Genomic DNA, 16,471 nt, shown 5'->3' on the forward strand with positions numbered 1-16,471 from the left:
GGTAGGCAGATGAGGGGAAGGAAGGCTCTGAGGATTCAGGTGGAATGAAGCGCCCTAACCAATTCCTCCTGGCCATCTCAGACATCCCCCAGCCCCCTCAAGCCCAGGTCGGCTCAGAGGGGGGCTCAGGTGGGCCCTTCTAGGTGGGTGGGGGGACTTGAGGGTAGGGTACCCCCCCCCCCCCCCCCCCCCCCCCCCCCCCGGCATGGCCAATGCTAAACGGCGTCCCCGTTAGGAGAAACGTGACTCTGGGGCATTTAGAGCAAAGCGTTCAGTCTTGATGAGGACACAACTCTATCACTAAACTCGGAGAAAAGAACGTTATCCAGAGGCTGCCGTTGGTGGAAACAGCAATCAGCCAAGAAATGGCTGGAGGAGGGAGAGGAAGACTTCAGAGGTTAAAAATAAATACAAAATAAGCAAAGAAAAAAGAAAGCCCGGGCGGGCCGGCCTAGAAGTCCTCAGGGAAGCCGCACCTGAGGGGAGCCATCCTGGGCCTCAGCTCACTTTCCCTCCCCACTCGCGGCGCCCTCTCGACCTCCCAGGACCTGACGGATTGCAGAAAAATCTCTACGGACAAAACCAAGCCTGAAGGGCCCTGATGTTCTCCCCTAGTAACTGTTGCAGAGGCGGGAAAACTTTTATTTTGCAAACAGAGTCGCAGCCGGACGCCTAAACGACCCAGCTGGGTGGTGGAGGGGCGTTGCCGCACGCTGCAGCACCCCAACGTGAACGTGGGGTGGGGGGCGCCGGGAACCGAACATATCCACCGCGCTTCTACGACCAGCCGGACAGCGCGATCCAACCCCAGCCGGGCGCGTTCTCGCCGAGACGGGCCGTCAGGCGCGTGCCTGCGCTTGCGCAAAAGGCACGCGCCCCAGCTCCTCTCCAGGTGCGCTCGCGCTTCCGGCCGGCCTTCCCAAGACGGAAACACCAGAGCCCGCGCATGCGCTTTCCAGCTCTCCTGCTAGATCCAGGGAGGGGGCCCAAGGCTTCAGGTGATCCCGCCCCTCCCTCGCAGCGCGGAGCCAATCGCACGGCGGTGGGCGGGATTTTAGAGAAGGCGATCCGCCCACGCGCTTCGCGAAGCGTGTATCGATTGGCTGGCGATGCTGGCGCAGGTGCGCGCTTCCCATTGGGTGGGGCGGAGCGCGAGCCGCTGGGGCTTCGGCGGAGGCTGCAGGTGAGCGCGCGCGCGCGCGCGCCGCGGCTCCCGCCCGGCTCGGGTGCGCGCGCGCGGGCTTGCGGGGGAGGCGGCCGAGAGAGATTGCGGCGCCTGTCGCCTCTGCTCCGCCCCCTCCTCCTCCTCCGGCGTCGCGGCCGCCGCCGAGGCCCGGAGGGAGGGAGTCGCGTCCCCGCCCGCCGCGCAGCCAGTCCGACCCTCGGTCCCGCCGCGTGCGGAGCCAGCCGAGCGCAGCTCTGCGCGGAACCCCGAGCCCCGGCCGAGCCCCTCTGCAGGTGCCTGTGAGGAGGCGTCCGGGCCGCAGCCGCGTCCCCAACCCGCCGGCCGCGCACTCGCTCCCTGCGCTCCCGAGGGGCGGCCCGGCCGGAGGAGGCCGCTGCGGGGCCCGGCCTCAGCATGAACCGCAGCCACCGGCACGGGGCGGGCAGCGGCTGCCTGGGCACCATGGAGGTGAAGAGCAAGGTGCGCGGGGCCGGGGCTGGGCGGAGCGGCCGGCTGATGGGGGCCGGGCCTGGGGGAGGCCGGGAGGCTGGCCGGGGCGGCCCGAGGGGCTGCCCGGCTGTCTGCAACGCGGGGGGGTTCGGCAGTGGGCTTTGGAGGCAGGAGGTGGTGGATAGTAAACTGGCCGAGAAGGGGGCGAAGGAGGGGCCTTGTGTGTGTCCCTGGCCCAGGTGGGAAGACCAGTGGAGCACTTTATCTCCTTGAATCTCATGCCTGTTCAGGGATGGGAGGCGTCTGAGCGCAGTGGGGTACGAAAGCTTTGGGGGAAATTCTAGCTCCTGGTCTGTGAGTAAAAGGTATTTGGAAGACGCGTGGTCACAAAATGTTACCCTTTTCTGTGGTTCAAGGGTGCATCGAGTGGTGAGAGGGAGAGGCCAGTGCACTAAAGAGCCCTTTTAAAGTTAGCTTTGCTTCCTGCTAGGGATTTCTTCGGCACTAACTTTGGTATGCGTTTAATCTATAAAATTAACACTATCACCTTTCGTTTGAGTAGCCCTTTACAGTTTGAGGCTGGATGCTCTTTTCATTCCATCGTGCTACCTTTTCACATCAAGTGTTTTCCTTCTTCACCGACGGTATGCCGGTCTGCTGATAACTCTGTCCGGATCCGCTGAATTCCTAAATTGCAAGGCTCCCTGAGCAGGGTAGTCTATAGGGATTAGGTAAAGAATGCTTTCGGAAGGGGGGTTTGAGTGGAATTTGAAGGTGATCGGCAACCACAGCAACATTTTCAGCAAGCATTTCATGAGCTGAAGAGCCAAAGGAGTTTAGATGATCTAATTTGATTCTCTGGAAAATGGAGGGATCAGAAAGGGGTCGCCAGGCTCTGCTTTTATGACAAAACCTGGAAGCCTTTTTACAGAATAACTTCTAGAGGATAGAACTGTTTTTGAGAACACAACGTAGTTAAGAAGACCAAAGCACATGCAAGAATGGGAGAACAGTATGAGCTTATCAACTTCAAAAATGATGAAACATCATTGAATATAAGACTGCTTACGGCAAATCCAAAATCAGGGAGTGGTTTTGAGTGAAGTAGATAGAGTAAGGAGAGCTCCTTGGAGCCTGTGGGTGGAATGGCTTTATTATCTAGAGTTGATAAGCAAAGTTATGTAAGCTGCTGTAACTGAGGTCTTCGCCTCAGGAATATCTACATTCATTTTGAGCATCATTTAAATGGTTTGTGACTTCTGTATCAGGGTAGGGGGTAGTTCCACAGAAACCGTTCTGTTTTAATAAGAATAGAAATGTAATTATAGCAATTTAAGGAATGTGCTCTTCCCTGTGTCGTCCATGGAACTGCCAGAGCAAATGGAAGAGATGTGCTTGAGCTAAGGGTTAAGATGACTGCGAATATACCGGGTTTTCCCTCGAGCAGTATAGCCGCGGTAGTGGTTCTGTGCCCAGTGGTTGAACTTTCTGAGGCATTTCTGTCATAAATCTAGTTTGCATCTGTGGGGGTTGAGGTTAAGAAAAGAAAAACACTTAGGATATTGCATAATCTTAAAATTCGGTTTGTGGTCCTAATCTTGGTAGCAAGTCTTTAATTCTTCATCACAGGAAAACATGAGTAGAGATTCTAGGTGCACTGACAAATACAGTCAAACAGTAATTTATCTCCTGGACTAGAAACCTGGAGCACCCTGGGACTGGAACTTCAGGCTTTCTGCCCCTTCTCTTCTGTCAGCTGACCTGTGAATCTTCCCCACAGGTGTATCTGTACTACATGTTATGTATTTTGAGCTGCCATGCTGCACTTGTAAATAGAATCAAGGCATTCTGAGAACCTGCACTGAATGAAGTGTGGTTCCTCTGTTCCCGATGTTGGTGAATAGACACAATATTAGGTACTGTTTTTTGTGTGTCTGTGACACCTTGTGTTTTAAATAGATATTGTTGACACGTTTATTTTTAGTAGATTAAACAAAACACTTGTCATCTTTATCATTTAAAAAGTATTTGGACAGATGTTTCAAACAGTATTTCCCTTTGTCAGCTGCCTTGGAGAAACCACAGCTTTTTACAAAACTGATGGTCAAGAGGTTGTAACCACAACCAGGTGATGTGCAGATCCACATTTCAGGATCTCTTTTTCTTCTGCATAGAAAACAGTGTCAGCTGTATTGTCTGAGCAGAGCTGGGAAAGTTCTTAATAATGAAGGTGGTATCCTTTAATAACCTTGGAACAGTCTTTGGGCTGTACATTTTCTAATTATTATTCATGGGCAAACAGTAGTAAAATTAACTTTGCGGTTTCTTGAATGTACCAACAGTGCCCGGAGAAGGGTATCCGTTGTCCCAGCAGATCCTGGGAGAACGGACACATCCTGGGTGCCCAAGACAACTAGACTGGCCTTCATAAGAGTTAGAAATGGTTCACGTAGTGAATAGTTGTTGACTGGGTCTTAATTTTGTCTCTTAGTATTTTTCTTCATGTGGAGTAAAACGTTCTCTTAATCCTATTGTTTTTCTGCAAGAAGCATAACAGTTTCTCGTTTGGTTTTGTTTTCTGCTAACATTTGCAAAGGGCACATCTTCTGTGAAGCCACACAGTTTTTCATTGTTTTTATCATAACATTTAAGGAAGAGAAAAACATGTTGAGCAAAGGATTTTCACCCAAAAGCTTTAGCAGTCACGTTGGAGCCCTAAAATGTTCCAGTGTTAGATGGTACTCTCCTTGACGTACCTGGAGCAGTGGTAAAACCCTGGCGGGAATCCGAGCACTGGGAGCTTTAGGTTGTGATACCGGGATAAAGAACGTGGAGGAGAAGCTGTGACTTTTGATAACATCATAAGACTAGCTCTGATGTGAAGGGTGTTGCCGAGTTTTTATTTACTTTGAAACGTGAAGGTGTGACTAAACTTTTTTGAGAGTTTTAGGTATGAATCACCTTATATTCTTGACAAGTGTTGTTGTTTATGTTTCAGGAATGGGTTAATGGAAGCTCTTTTACTGATTAGAAGAGGTGGTTTTAGTGAATTTTAAATTTAATACTGATGAGTAGTGTGGGTATCAGCCAGGCAGATGAACTTCTGCCATGTAACAGATGCAGTGACTCCAGATACCCCATAGGTCCTTGGGAGGAGAAACGACACATTTGTAACCTGCTCAAATTATTCTGATGGGGACTTTGTCTGCTTGATGCTTAAGGCTGTGTTAGTATTACATTAAAATACATTAGTATTTCTTTTTTTAATTTTTAATTTATTTGCGAGAGAGAGAATGAGAGACAGACAGCATGAGAGGGAGGAGGGTCAGAGGGAGAAGCAGACTCCCTGCTGAGCAGGGAGCCTGATGTGGGACTCCATCCCGGGACTCCAGGATCATGACCTGAGCCGAAGGCAGTCGCTTAACCAACTGAGCCACCCAGGCGCCCAATACATTAGTATTTCTTGTTAATAGTAGATATTTAGAGGAAAAATGAGTTCAGTGGTTGAGCATATTTGGCAAACATTTGTTTAAAATTAAAAAAAAAAATCAACTGGAGGACTGAACTGAGTCTTTAATATCTGGTCTCACAGTGATTCCTAAGAGTGTGATTATAGTTTTGTAGCATTTCCTAAACGTGGGTGGGACACTTTGTGAGGAAGGCTGATTAACCTTACCTAGGTTTGCACCTGGAGGAAATGCCACGCTGGGCCCATAGTTAAGTCATAGATCCTGTTTATCAGGGAACAGATGAAGCCAGTCCTGAGTGCCACTTGAATAATCTGGCATTTGGAGAGCAGAGGTGTGATTCTAGAGGAGGAATCAGAATGGGGCATGATAGAGGTGTTTCTGTGGTCCCTTAATACCTCTCTGATGTCTTTGTCCTCTTTACCCACCTCTTTACCCCATGGGTGAGCTCCTGCTGTGGGCCTGAGCCTTTCCATCTGTAGGGCTCAGGCACTGTGCCAAGCACACAAACACTTCTTGCATTAATTGGATGGTTGTAGGATGTATATATTATGTATTAATAAAGCTTTTTTCCAGCATTCATAGGGAAGATGCTCCTTATCTCTAGACCTATTTCTTATATGACCTACCTCCCATTTGTAGTGTGCCTTAATGCGAAGAAGCTCAAAGTCCCTTTTTTATATGTTGCTATTAATTCTTGCCACTTACTGTGAAATCATAATTCCTTTTATGGGGGAAGAAACTTAGGTGCTTTTTGCTGATGGCCAAAATAAAGACCTGGGCACATCTTTTTTACCCCATGGCCTGAGGTGGGAGAGGACTGCTGTCAGGATCTGGGCTCCAGACAGGTTTGAGCTGAGTCACTGCAGGGCAGTCCCCAGTGAGGCCTGGGAACCCCAGGGATTGAGTGGAGCCTGCATCTCTTGAAGGGAATGCCATGCCCTTCCGAGAGGTAGCAGTGAGAAGGCACATTCCTGTGTCTCTCTTACGCTGTTTTATCTCCGATAATGAGATTTCTGACAATAGACTGTGTCACTGCAACTGTCTTTTTTATTAAGGGAAGTACTACGCCTGTTAATTTTCCCGTGGAGTGCATTTTCAGATTGGGTCCTGTTACTTTTGTTTTGTTTTTAATTAATATGTTCATTGTATTTATAGTTTGGAGCTGAATTTCGTCGGTTTTCCCTGGAAAGATCAAAACCTGGAAAATTTGAGGAGTTTTATGGATTACTGCAGCATGTTCATAAGATACCCAATGTTGACGTTTTAGTAGGCTATGCAGACATCCATGGAGACTTACTCCCTATAAATAATGATGATAATTATCACAAAGCTGTTTCAACGGCCAATCCACTGCTTAGGATTTTTATACAAAAAAAGGGTAAGTACTACTATGTGGAAAAATTGTTTTCGAAATAAAAGTAGTTTATTTTCCTCATTGATAAGAATATGCATTGAATCCTCACTTTGCCGAATAGAATTTTGTCCATTCAGAAATACAGGACAGAAAGACTGTGACTTCGGAATCAGAGAAAGATTCTCGTTTTTTGGTGGCAAGTGACTTTCAAGTGCCATATTTACTACTTAATAACTACCTGAAGGAGAGTTGACTTATTTAGAATGTTTTTCACAGAAATAAAGTTAGTTAATTATTTGGAAAATTAGATATCAAGTCATTACTTTGGAGGAATTTAAACACTGATATTAGTCTTGCAAAAGAACATTTGAAATAACCATCCTATATGGCAAGCATTTTCAAATGTATTTTGAGTTTTAAAACTTTTTTTTTTAACTTCGTGGCCTCCTCTGTGTTGCCTGTCTGCACGTGGGCCTGATGTGTGCCATTTATTTCTTTGCCTTTGGTAAATGAAGAGGTTTAAGAAAGCCAGCATGACGGCAGCAAGCTCAGTATTGGTGGGATAATGAAAGCCTTAACTGTGTTTATAAACCAACCCAGAAAGCAGTTTGAGAGAATGGGTAGGGATTACCCTTGAAGGTGAAACTTTATTTCCAATCGGTTGATAAACCTTAGACCACTCCCAGGGCTTTGAAATTCCACTGATTATATAGCTTTGCTTTTCTGGGTTTGGAGGAACTAAAGTCCACCAACAAAAATAAACCTCCAAGGGTAACATGTCCATATCACTTGACTATTCACAGAATACTTAGAAACACACAAATTGATTTTCCCAGAGACCCCTGAGGTGGATTTCATAGATATGTAACAGTGGTGTGGTACAATGAGAGTGTTAATCTAAGGAGATTAATTTGGCTGTTGGGGATGAGTTGGGAGTGAGCAGTGGTCTTAGAGGAGAGGGCCAGGACCCGGCGGTGAGGGGACAGCTGGGAAGCTGCCCCAATGGAGGAGGCCGGTGACGAAAGTGGCCGTGTTAGATAAAGAGGGCATATCTGATATTTGAGACTCACTGTGCTCCCCTCTGGATGGCGGGGAGTTGAAGAGGGACTCCCAACAGAGAACAGCTTTCTGGGTTCGAGTCTGATGCTGGGACAGTGCCATAAACAAGCAGAATTTGGAAGAGGGACATTAGCTTGGAAAGAAAACGGGTTTGGTTTTAGGATATTTGGCTGGTGAGTTTTAACCATGCCACCTAGGAAATCAGAAATGGTAGACAGGAACTTTGAATCGAAATCTAGAGGCCCAGTCAGAGAAAATTGAAAGTCTGTGGGAAAGTGATAGTTGAGAAATTCTCTGGAGGAGACCTAAGTAAGGCCTCGTAGGGATGAAGACCAGGGATGGACCCTTGGAAAGCTGTGTACAGACTGTTGGAGACAAAAGAACATCGGTAGAGGAGAGAAGACAAAGCATTCATGTGGAACTTGTCACTTTAAGCAGAATAATATCAATAATTATTGATGAGTAGGCCTTTCTTAGCAGTTGTAATTTTCATTAAAAACTTTGTTGCTCTTTGGAATGTGTATTCAAGTGTGGAGTGACTATTTTTAAACTGTTGTTGGATTATCTTTTTTGTTATATGATAGAAGTTGATTATACCACTACATGATTTTATTTATTACTGGCTTTGTAACATTTCATGATGGTGGGATTAACCCTCACATCTGTTAAGGGTGGTTATGTTCTGTTTTTTGCTTTTGAATATGTTTATATGTGAACAAAAGTTTTCTATGTCTTAGAAATAAATGTCCAATATAGTAAACAGCCCTTAGAATTTGATTTAGAAAGGGGCGCCTGGTGGCTCAGTTAAGTGTCCAGTTCTTGGTTTTTGTTCAGGTCATGACCTCACGGTTGTGAGATCAGGCCCTAGCCCTGGGTCAGCTCCCCACAGGGCGTGGTGAGCCTGCTTAGGATTGTCTCTCCCCTGCCCTTCCCCCTATCTTAAAAAAAAAGTTTATTTAGAAATAGGCGGTACATTCAACAGAACATTTTTGTTTTTAAAAATACAAATGTAGGGGCACCTGGGTGGCTCAGTCAGTTAAACGTCTGCCTTCAGTTCAGGTCATGATCTCAGGGCCTTGGGATCGAGCCCACAAAGGGCTCCCTGCTCAGCGGGGAACCTGCTTCTTCCTCTCCCTCTGCCTTCCCCGCCCCACTCGTGTGTGTGTGTGTGTGTGCGCGCGCACGCGCACGCGCGGCATACACCCACTCTCTCTCAAATAAGTAAATAAAATCTTTAAACATATATATAAACGTACAGGCGCCTCGGTGGCTCGGTCAGTTGAGCTTCTGCCTTGGCTTGGGTCATGATCTCGGGGGGTCCTGGGATCAAGCCCCACGTTGTGCTCCCTGCTCAGCAGGGAATCTGCTTCTCCCTCTCCCTCTGCTCCTTCCCCTGCTTTTTTTTAAGACTTTATTTATTTATGAGAGAGAGAGCACAAGGCCGGGAGAGGGAGAAGCAGGCTCCCTGCTAACATGGGGCTCAGTCTCAGGAAACTGGGATTATGACCTGAGCAGAAGGCAGATGCTTAATCGACTGAGCCATCTAGGTGCCCTGAAATCTTTTAAAAAAATAAAAATAATAAAAATATAAATGTAATACAAATATGACTTAAGGAAAGCATAAAAGTAAGCTGGTCAAGTCATTGCTGTTTAATCCCCCCCCCCCCAAATCCAGAATAAAATCACTTCACAACCTCATCTTTCTCTATTCCCTCACTCCCTCATCATAGCCTACCAGGCTGGCTTGCTTTCTGTCTCAAACTTGGAAAGGGTGTTGCTGTCTTTCTCCTCGATTCTCCCCCCAGCTCCCTCCTCATCCTTCAGATCTTATCACACGGAAATAACTTTCTCAGAGGGGTCTCTTTGGACCACCCTAGCCAAAGCCCCTTGACCCTCCCACCTTTATCAGCCCTGGAATTACCTTATGTAAGTATGAGTTATCTTGTTTATTGTCTCTGTTAACAGACTTACGTGGTGCCCTGTGATTCACAGTGATACTTCTTTTAAAGCTCAACTGATGCTTGAGCAGAAAGCTGATTTTAGGTAAACTTTAGTGGACATTAAATTCAGGAAAGTAATATAAATAAAGCATGACATTATAGTAACATTTTACTGCTTAATTACAATACACTTTGTTTTCTTGGCTTGTTGATTCCAGTTTAGTAGGGCAGCACTTAAACTTATATGGTACCAAGTGATTTTAAAAAACAAAACTTTAAAATCATTTTCAATTTTGAAATCATGTGGTCTTTTAAAATCTGATACATCTACTAGAAGTTTCTTTGAAGTGAAAGTTCACAGTTGAATGCATGAACTATATAGTGTGAACTCAAAAATTGTATCGTTGCATATCTTGAAAGGTTTTATGTCTTACAACAATTTATTGTTAGAAGAAAAACCCATACTCGAGGGCTGTTATCACGGAAGCAGAAACCAAAGAAAACAAAATCCCTGCTATCTGAAAAGTTAGGTTCACAAAGAGGATTCCCAGATCTTTTGCCAACCCCATCCCCTGTTGGAATTTAGAGGCTTCCCAGCTAGTTGTGAGGGGCAGCCAAGTCTGGGATCTGTGGAGGTGCATGGCCTCCTCACCAGATCTGATCAGAATACCCGCACCACAACTTCTTGTTGTGTTACCTACCGTCTGTTTCTGTATGACATCAGACAAACGCATTCACACCTTGGATTTATTAGAGTTTGTTGGAAACCCTGGAAGGGCCTTGCTTGCGTCACGCGTTGTTGTACTTCAGACATGGCCTGTGGCCCAAACGCCCGGCAGGCACCTCAGTCCCTAGAACTGTGCAGTGGACATTAGTTGGTAGGTGGGCTTGAAGATTACTTTTTAATGAATCCGGGTTTGATTTAGAAATGCTCTTAGAGGGACGCCTGGGGGGCTCGGTCGTCAAGCGTCTGCCTTCGGCTCGGGTCACGGTCCCGGGGTCCTGGGATCGAGCCCCGCATCGGGCTCCCTGCTCCGCAGGAAGCCTGCTTCTCCCTCTCCCACTCCCCCTGCTTGTGTTCCCTCTCTCGCTGTCTCTGTCAAATAAAATCTTAAAAATAATAATAATAATAGAAGTGCTCTAAGAGATGCATCGTAATTGTCAGTTGAAATTTGAAGAACAGCATATGATACCAGTTGCTCACGACAGAAACGTGGGTGTCACATCCCTGTGACACATACCTGTTGTTCAGTCAGTCACCAGGCCTCTTGGAACCGTTCTAATTATTTTTCGGATTTGTTTCCCCATCAGCACTGCCTTTTCTCCAGGCCAGGCACCATCCAGAATGACCTCAGTAACCCCCAATCGTCTCCCTCAGGGTCGCTCTCCAGTTTACAGTCAGGGTGAGCTTAATAGAAAAACCCAGATCTTCAGTTTTCTTCCCATTGCCCTTAGGCTGAAGTCCATAATCCCTAGTACCCCCACCCCCCAGGCCCTGTTTGTCTGCATGACCCCTGGCTGCCTCTAACTGGGCTCCTGGCTTCCTCCCTCCCCTCCCTCTCTCCCTAGGGGATTTCCTCATTTACCCCAACCTGCGCTCCTCTGTGTGTTGGATCCTGTGCCGGGAACATTCTTCCTTCCCTTCTACCTGATTAGCTACTGGCTGCTTTTCCAAGTCTCAGCACAAACCTCACTTCCCCTGGAGAACCGTACCCTGCAAGCGGCTTGGCCCCTTTGTAATAATTTGATTGCAAGTGTTAATTGCCATCTCCTCTTGCAGACTGTAAGCACCATGAAAGCAAGCACCCCGCTTATCTCTCTTGTTCACCGAATCTGCAGCACAGGACACAAGGCCTGGCCCAGTTGCAGTGCTTCTGAAATGTTTGGTGGTTGGTTTTTCTTACATTAGGAAGTGAAGGGACTTGCATACTTTGAATATTGCTTTAGGTGATGTTTAATCCTTTTTGAAGTTGCCAGTTCAGTTCATTTAACCATTTTGGATTAGAACAGGGGTGTGCAAACAAGGCTTGCTGGCTGTTTTTGTAAATAAAGTTTTCTTGGAACACAGCCCTGCGTGTTCCTTTCTGTATCGCCGGATGATCTGCTGTACCCAAGAGTGCTTACCATACAGCTCTTCGGGGAGAAGGTTGTCAGCCCTGAATAGAGTAATTTCAAAAATTACTTCATTCTTCCCTGTCTTCTCACTGAACTTCGAATGGGTCATAATCTTGAACTTTCTTGATGACCCTACCGTGAACTGTTACTGTTCTGTTACTGTACAGGGATGATGATGGGGTTTATATGAGGGTTAGGTTTTTGGTGTCTTTTTTTTTTTTTTCCAGATTTGCTTTAACACTGTAGGCTTTTACTTTATGTATCTGTGCCTGCCACTCACTAGTGGGCCCTTACCCCCTGCTCTGAATCTGTGACTTGCAACTGTGTGTGTGTGAGTTAAGGAATGAGATAAACCAGGCTTTTCAGAGTTAACTGTTGAAAGAGTAAGAGGTCCAGAGGGAGTGGCAGCAAGGCTCCTCTGTAAGTAAAGCACAGGAGCTTTCTGCTTGTAAGGAATTGAGACATGCAGTTTGGCTCCTCAGAGGCATTCCGAGTGGATCCTTGTTGATTGCAGTCCTCCGAGATTGTGGCTAAGGGACAGGCTTGGGATAAGGGAGGGATTGCTGTCTAAGCCTGTATCATGCACTGTTGCATAAGCCTGGGTTTTTACAGCTGGGGAGGTTGCTGTGAACCAGATTTGCAAACTTTTCATCTTAGAATCTGAGTTTAGGGCTTCGACGCACAGACTCAGAAAGTGAACTCCCAGTTCCCTGTGGACACTCACCTTTACACTTTAACACTCTGCACCCTGGCTTTCTGCCAAAATACTTCTTTTCCCAGTGGCTGGAAACTGATTAGCTAGATGGGGGAACAAAGGTGCCTTTGTGCTGGGGCATATTGCTTTTGAGAATTTAGCAGAGAGCATTCAAACAGTCTGGATGCGATGCCAAATTATGCAGATTGGGGGTTGTTGTTGTTGTTGTTGTTGTTGTTGGTTTTTGGTCAGGTTTCCCATGTAGGCAACTTAATTTTGTTCTCAAGTGTGTATGGTCTGGAATTTTCCTTATAAATCTTATGTGGGTTTTCTTAATTGATTGTTTTAAAAGGAAAATACATACTTCTGAGAAAACACATTCAGCAGAAGACTATCGTTGATAGGCTTTTGGTCAAATGTTGCCAAAAAGATTCTTGTATCAGTGAGTTCATTTCCAAAGCCAAATTATAAATTTGTCTCTGTAAGAATAGGGTATACATACTTCATAAATGAAGAAAGAATTATCCCCAGAGGGGAAAAAATGCCGAAAATTAAGGTACCCCTAGTCTTGTACGTTTCTCTGCAACTAGCTTGTGAAGAATGTTGAAGTAGCATGAGAAGAGAAGGTTCTCCATACTCACACACCTGACACTTAATACTCATTCCGTGAATGTGTAAGGTATTGGCCTAGTAAGAAAATTAAGGTCCAGTCTTTTCTCTGTATTTTGTACTCTTAACCATTATTTTGTACCCTTAATTTCCTGGTTTTTATAAAGATGATAATATTTATCAGTAGAGTGTGAGAGTCAAGGGAAAGAATATAAACTGAACCCTTGTACAATCACAGTATGGTCATAGTACTGTTATTCTGGAGCAGTAGCTGAGACTAGGATTTTGAGCTAGTTCTTTGAGGGAGGGGGTTTTTGTCTCCTTTGTTCTTAGGAAATATATTTTTATCCTTGAAGATTCTGACTTCTTCGTTTCTCCTCCTTTGTTATTTTTGAAACATGATTTCAAGTTTTGTGCCTGATGTTAATTTCATTTCTTTTTTTTTTTTACCTCTCATTCTCTAATGAGGTGTTTTGTTTGTAGGTATTTTCCTTCAGCGGTATGATTTCAGAAGGCGGATCTGGTTTTAGGTGCCCTGTTTTCCCTTAGTTTATATCAGAGATTATAGATTGCTGGCTGGAAGCATGTCTGTAACCCTCGCTTGTTGTTTGACTCAAACTGGTTTTTGTTGTTATTTAATTAGGAGTCAGCATTTAAAAGCGAGAAAATTTTTACTTAAAAAACAGGGCTCCGTGGCAAATGGGATTTGGCCACACAGATTCCTATAGTGGAAGGAAGACTGCCTGGAGCATGGCCCGCGGTGCCATTACGTGAGGCCTGAGCGCTCCACTTGGCCAGTCCTCCCACTCCGGGTTGTCTGCGGTACCACCGCTGAGAAAGGGCCCTCTGCACTTCTTTGTTTTTCACACAGTGAAGAAAAAAGTGAAATCTTAGACTTCAGCCTCTTTCATAAGTGGGGAAATGGAAGAGTAAGAACTCCCCCCGGAAAACTGAGGGAGAATGTTTATTCTCAGAAGACCAAAATTCCTAAGTTGTAGATATACATTCATCTAATTTACATTATCATTTCATGCATACTGTCTGTTTCATTTAATTGCATTATCTGCCCCGCCGGCCTGTAGTAAGGTTCGTTCCTTTGATTTACCTTGGGAATCAGGTGTCCCATTTTGTATCATTGAGTTAAATAGGCAACCTGGAGTTTCTTAACAAATGAAGGAAAGATAGTTTTAAGTAACTCATTTGAAATGATGTTTAAAAATGTGTGTGTGTGAGCTTATCAGAATTTCATTTTCCCCTCTTAACTGTTAAGTAGTCCTTGAGCTTTATCAGATTCGACATTTGGGATTTTATGACGTGTGCTTGAGAGGGCCACCTAGTGGTTTCCTTCTGGTACAGCAGATCTTATTACTGCGCTACATTTTGATCTGATTAGAATAAGCTAATATTTAAATTGTTTATGTATCAAATACATGTGTTACCTCTTCTGTATAGATTCAACTGTAGATAAAATGGGTGTTTTTACATCATTTCCATAATTACTTTATTTTATTTTTAAACAGAAGAAGCAGACTACAGTGCCTTTGGTACAGACACACTAATAAAGAAGAAGAATGTTTTAACCAATGTATTGCGTCCTGACAACCATAGAAAAAAGCCACATATAGTCATTAGTATGCCCCAAGACTTCAGACCTGTGTCTTCTATTATAGACGTGGATATTCTCCCAGAAACACATCGTAGGGTTCGTCTTTACAAATACGGCACTGAGAAGCCCTTAGGGTTCTACATCCGGGATGGCTCCAGCGTCCGGGTCACACCACATGGCTTAGAGAAGGTCCCAGGGATCTTTATATCCAGACTTGTCCCAGGAGGCCTGGCTCAAAGCACAGGACTATTAGCTGTTAATGATGAAGTTTTAGAAGTTAACGGCATAGAAGTTTCAGGGAAGAGTCTTGATCAAGTAACAGACATGATGATCGCCAACAGCCGCAACCTCATTATAACAGTGAGACCAGCAAACCAGAGGAATAATGTTGTTCGGAACAGTCGGACTTCCGGCAGCTCTGGCCAGTCCACAGATAACAGCCTCCTGGGCTATCCCCAGCAGGTAGAACCGAGCTTTGAGCCAGAGGACGAAGACAGTGATGAAGATGACATTATTATTGAAGATAACGGAGTGCCGCAGCAGATTCCTAAAGCTGTTCCTAATACCGAGAGCCTCGAATCATTAACGCAAATAGAGCTCAGTTTTGAGTCTGGACAGAACGGTTTTATTCCTTCGAATGAAGTGAACTTAGCACCTGTAGCAAGTGGCACAAATACAGAAACACATGCTCCGGATCAAAAACTCTTAGAAGAAGATGGAACGATCATAACACTATGAAACTTTGTCTGAATGTCTTTGGAGTGAGGATGCCATTGGGACTTGTAAATCTGGCTAGTTTATTAAAGCATACATACCTCTGAACCAGTGACCTGGAGTAGGCATGAGAAAAATAATACTGCAAGCTTAAAATGTTATTAAAATAGTAGTTTGATAATTGTTAATATAAACTTCAGTTTGTCACAGGTGAGTTTAAGTCTAAAAGGGGCCTTTGCTAATGAAATTATGGCTTTTGCTATTTTGTCTCTAGAGAACTGGATGTTAGAGCACATTCTCAGAACTATGAGAGGACCAGATCATTTCCGTTCGAAGTGGTTGCATATTTAACCTGCTGTGCAGAGCCCAGTTAGCTTTTCCTTTAACTATATTTTTTTAAATTCTAATGTGAAGAAGTCTGATCTGTCCTTTGGTACCTTGGGGACCTCAGCTCCTATGTTCCCTATATTTTGATTTTTTAATGTTGTTCCTCTGTTGCTAATTGTTACAAGTAACTCTTTCAAATGCTTTTTTTTCCCTCTAATACCTGAGAAATCAAACCAACTGCCTGTTTTTGGGAGTTGCTTCCTATGTCATAAAGCATTGAAACCATGTTCCTGAATTAAGAAACCGTAACAGTTGTTCAAGTTCAAAGCTTGTTCATCCTATAGCTTTCACATTTACAGACTCATTCCATACGCATATAACTTAATGTTGCAAAAGGCAGTTCCATCAGCTCGTAATACGTGAGACTCCCTTAATCTCCTCTCACCCGCACTCCATCTCATTGGAAATCATTCCTTTTGTTGTTGGTGTGTGTTCTGTTGGTGTGCTTTTATATTCCGCTATTATATTTGAGTAGTAGGAGTCATTTTGGATTAAAAAATGCACCCAAATTAAGAGATTTTTACACACAGGACAAACTTGTGCACTTTTTTACATGAGGTAATTTGGTTTTTCCTTAAAGGGATTTTTAGGAACACTGCCTACACTTTATGAAAAAATATAGAGTATTCACCTTGGACAGGTAGAGTTTATTGCTATAAATTTTATGAGGCTATTTATTACTTTCCAATGCATCCACTTAGAACAAGTGAAGGGTAAGGCTGCTGACTTCCATTCCTCGCCTGATTTCCCTGTACAATGTGCACGAGCACTGCAGTATGCTGTATATAGAGACCCAGGATCGTGTGAAGCACGTAAGTTCCCTGTGGCTTATGGCTGTTTCTCTCAGAGTTATTTATTAATTTTATGATAGGGCTAGAATGGGTACCGTGGTAACAGTTGCGTGCTAT

General features: G+C 44.9%; 1 protein-coding gene across 1 annotated transcript; it reads left to right on the top strand.

The window, feature by feature from the left end:
- Window positions 1–1,048: 1,048 nt before the first annotated feature.
- Window positions 1,049–16,165, top strand: PARD6B (par-6 family cell polarity regulator beta). Its single transcript, XM_045885962.3, has 3 exons — window positions 1,049–1,645; window positions 6,241–6,463; window positions 14,377–16,165. Exons 1-3 carry the CDS (start codon window positions 1,580–1,582, stop codon window positions 15,198–15,200), a joined length of 1,113 nt encoding a protein of 370 aa, XP_045741918.1. The 5' UTR covers window positions 1,049–1,579; the 3' UTR covers window positions 15,201–16,165.
- The last annotated feature ends 306 nt before the right edge of the window (window positions 16,166–16,471 follow it).

The sequence above is a fragment of the Mirounga angustirostris genome, unplaced genomic scaffold, assembly GCF_029215605.1.
Source record: "Mirounga angustirostris isolate CCGP_5_RB_7025 unplaced genomic scaffold, mMirAng1.0.hap1 SCAF_10, whole genome shotgun sequence".
Lineage (NCBI taxonomy): Eukaryota > Metazoa > Chordata > Mammalia > Carnivora > Phocidae > Mirounga > Mirounga angustirostris.

Coding starts and splice junctions, on each gene's coding strand:
- PARD6B (XM_045885962.3), top strand. CDS start 1,580: ATGAACCGCAGCCACCGGCACGGGGCGGGCAGCGGCTGCCTGGGCACC. Junction 1,646..6,240: donor CCATGGAGGTGAAGAGCAAG/GTGCGCGGGGCC, acceptor TTGTATTTATAG/TTTGGAGCTGAATTTCGTCG. Junction 6,464..14,376: donor GATTTTTATACAAAAAAAGG/GTAAGTACTACT, acceptor ATTTTTAAACAG/AAGAAGCAGACTACAGTGCC.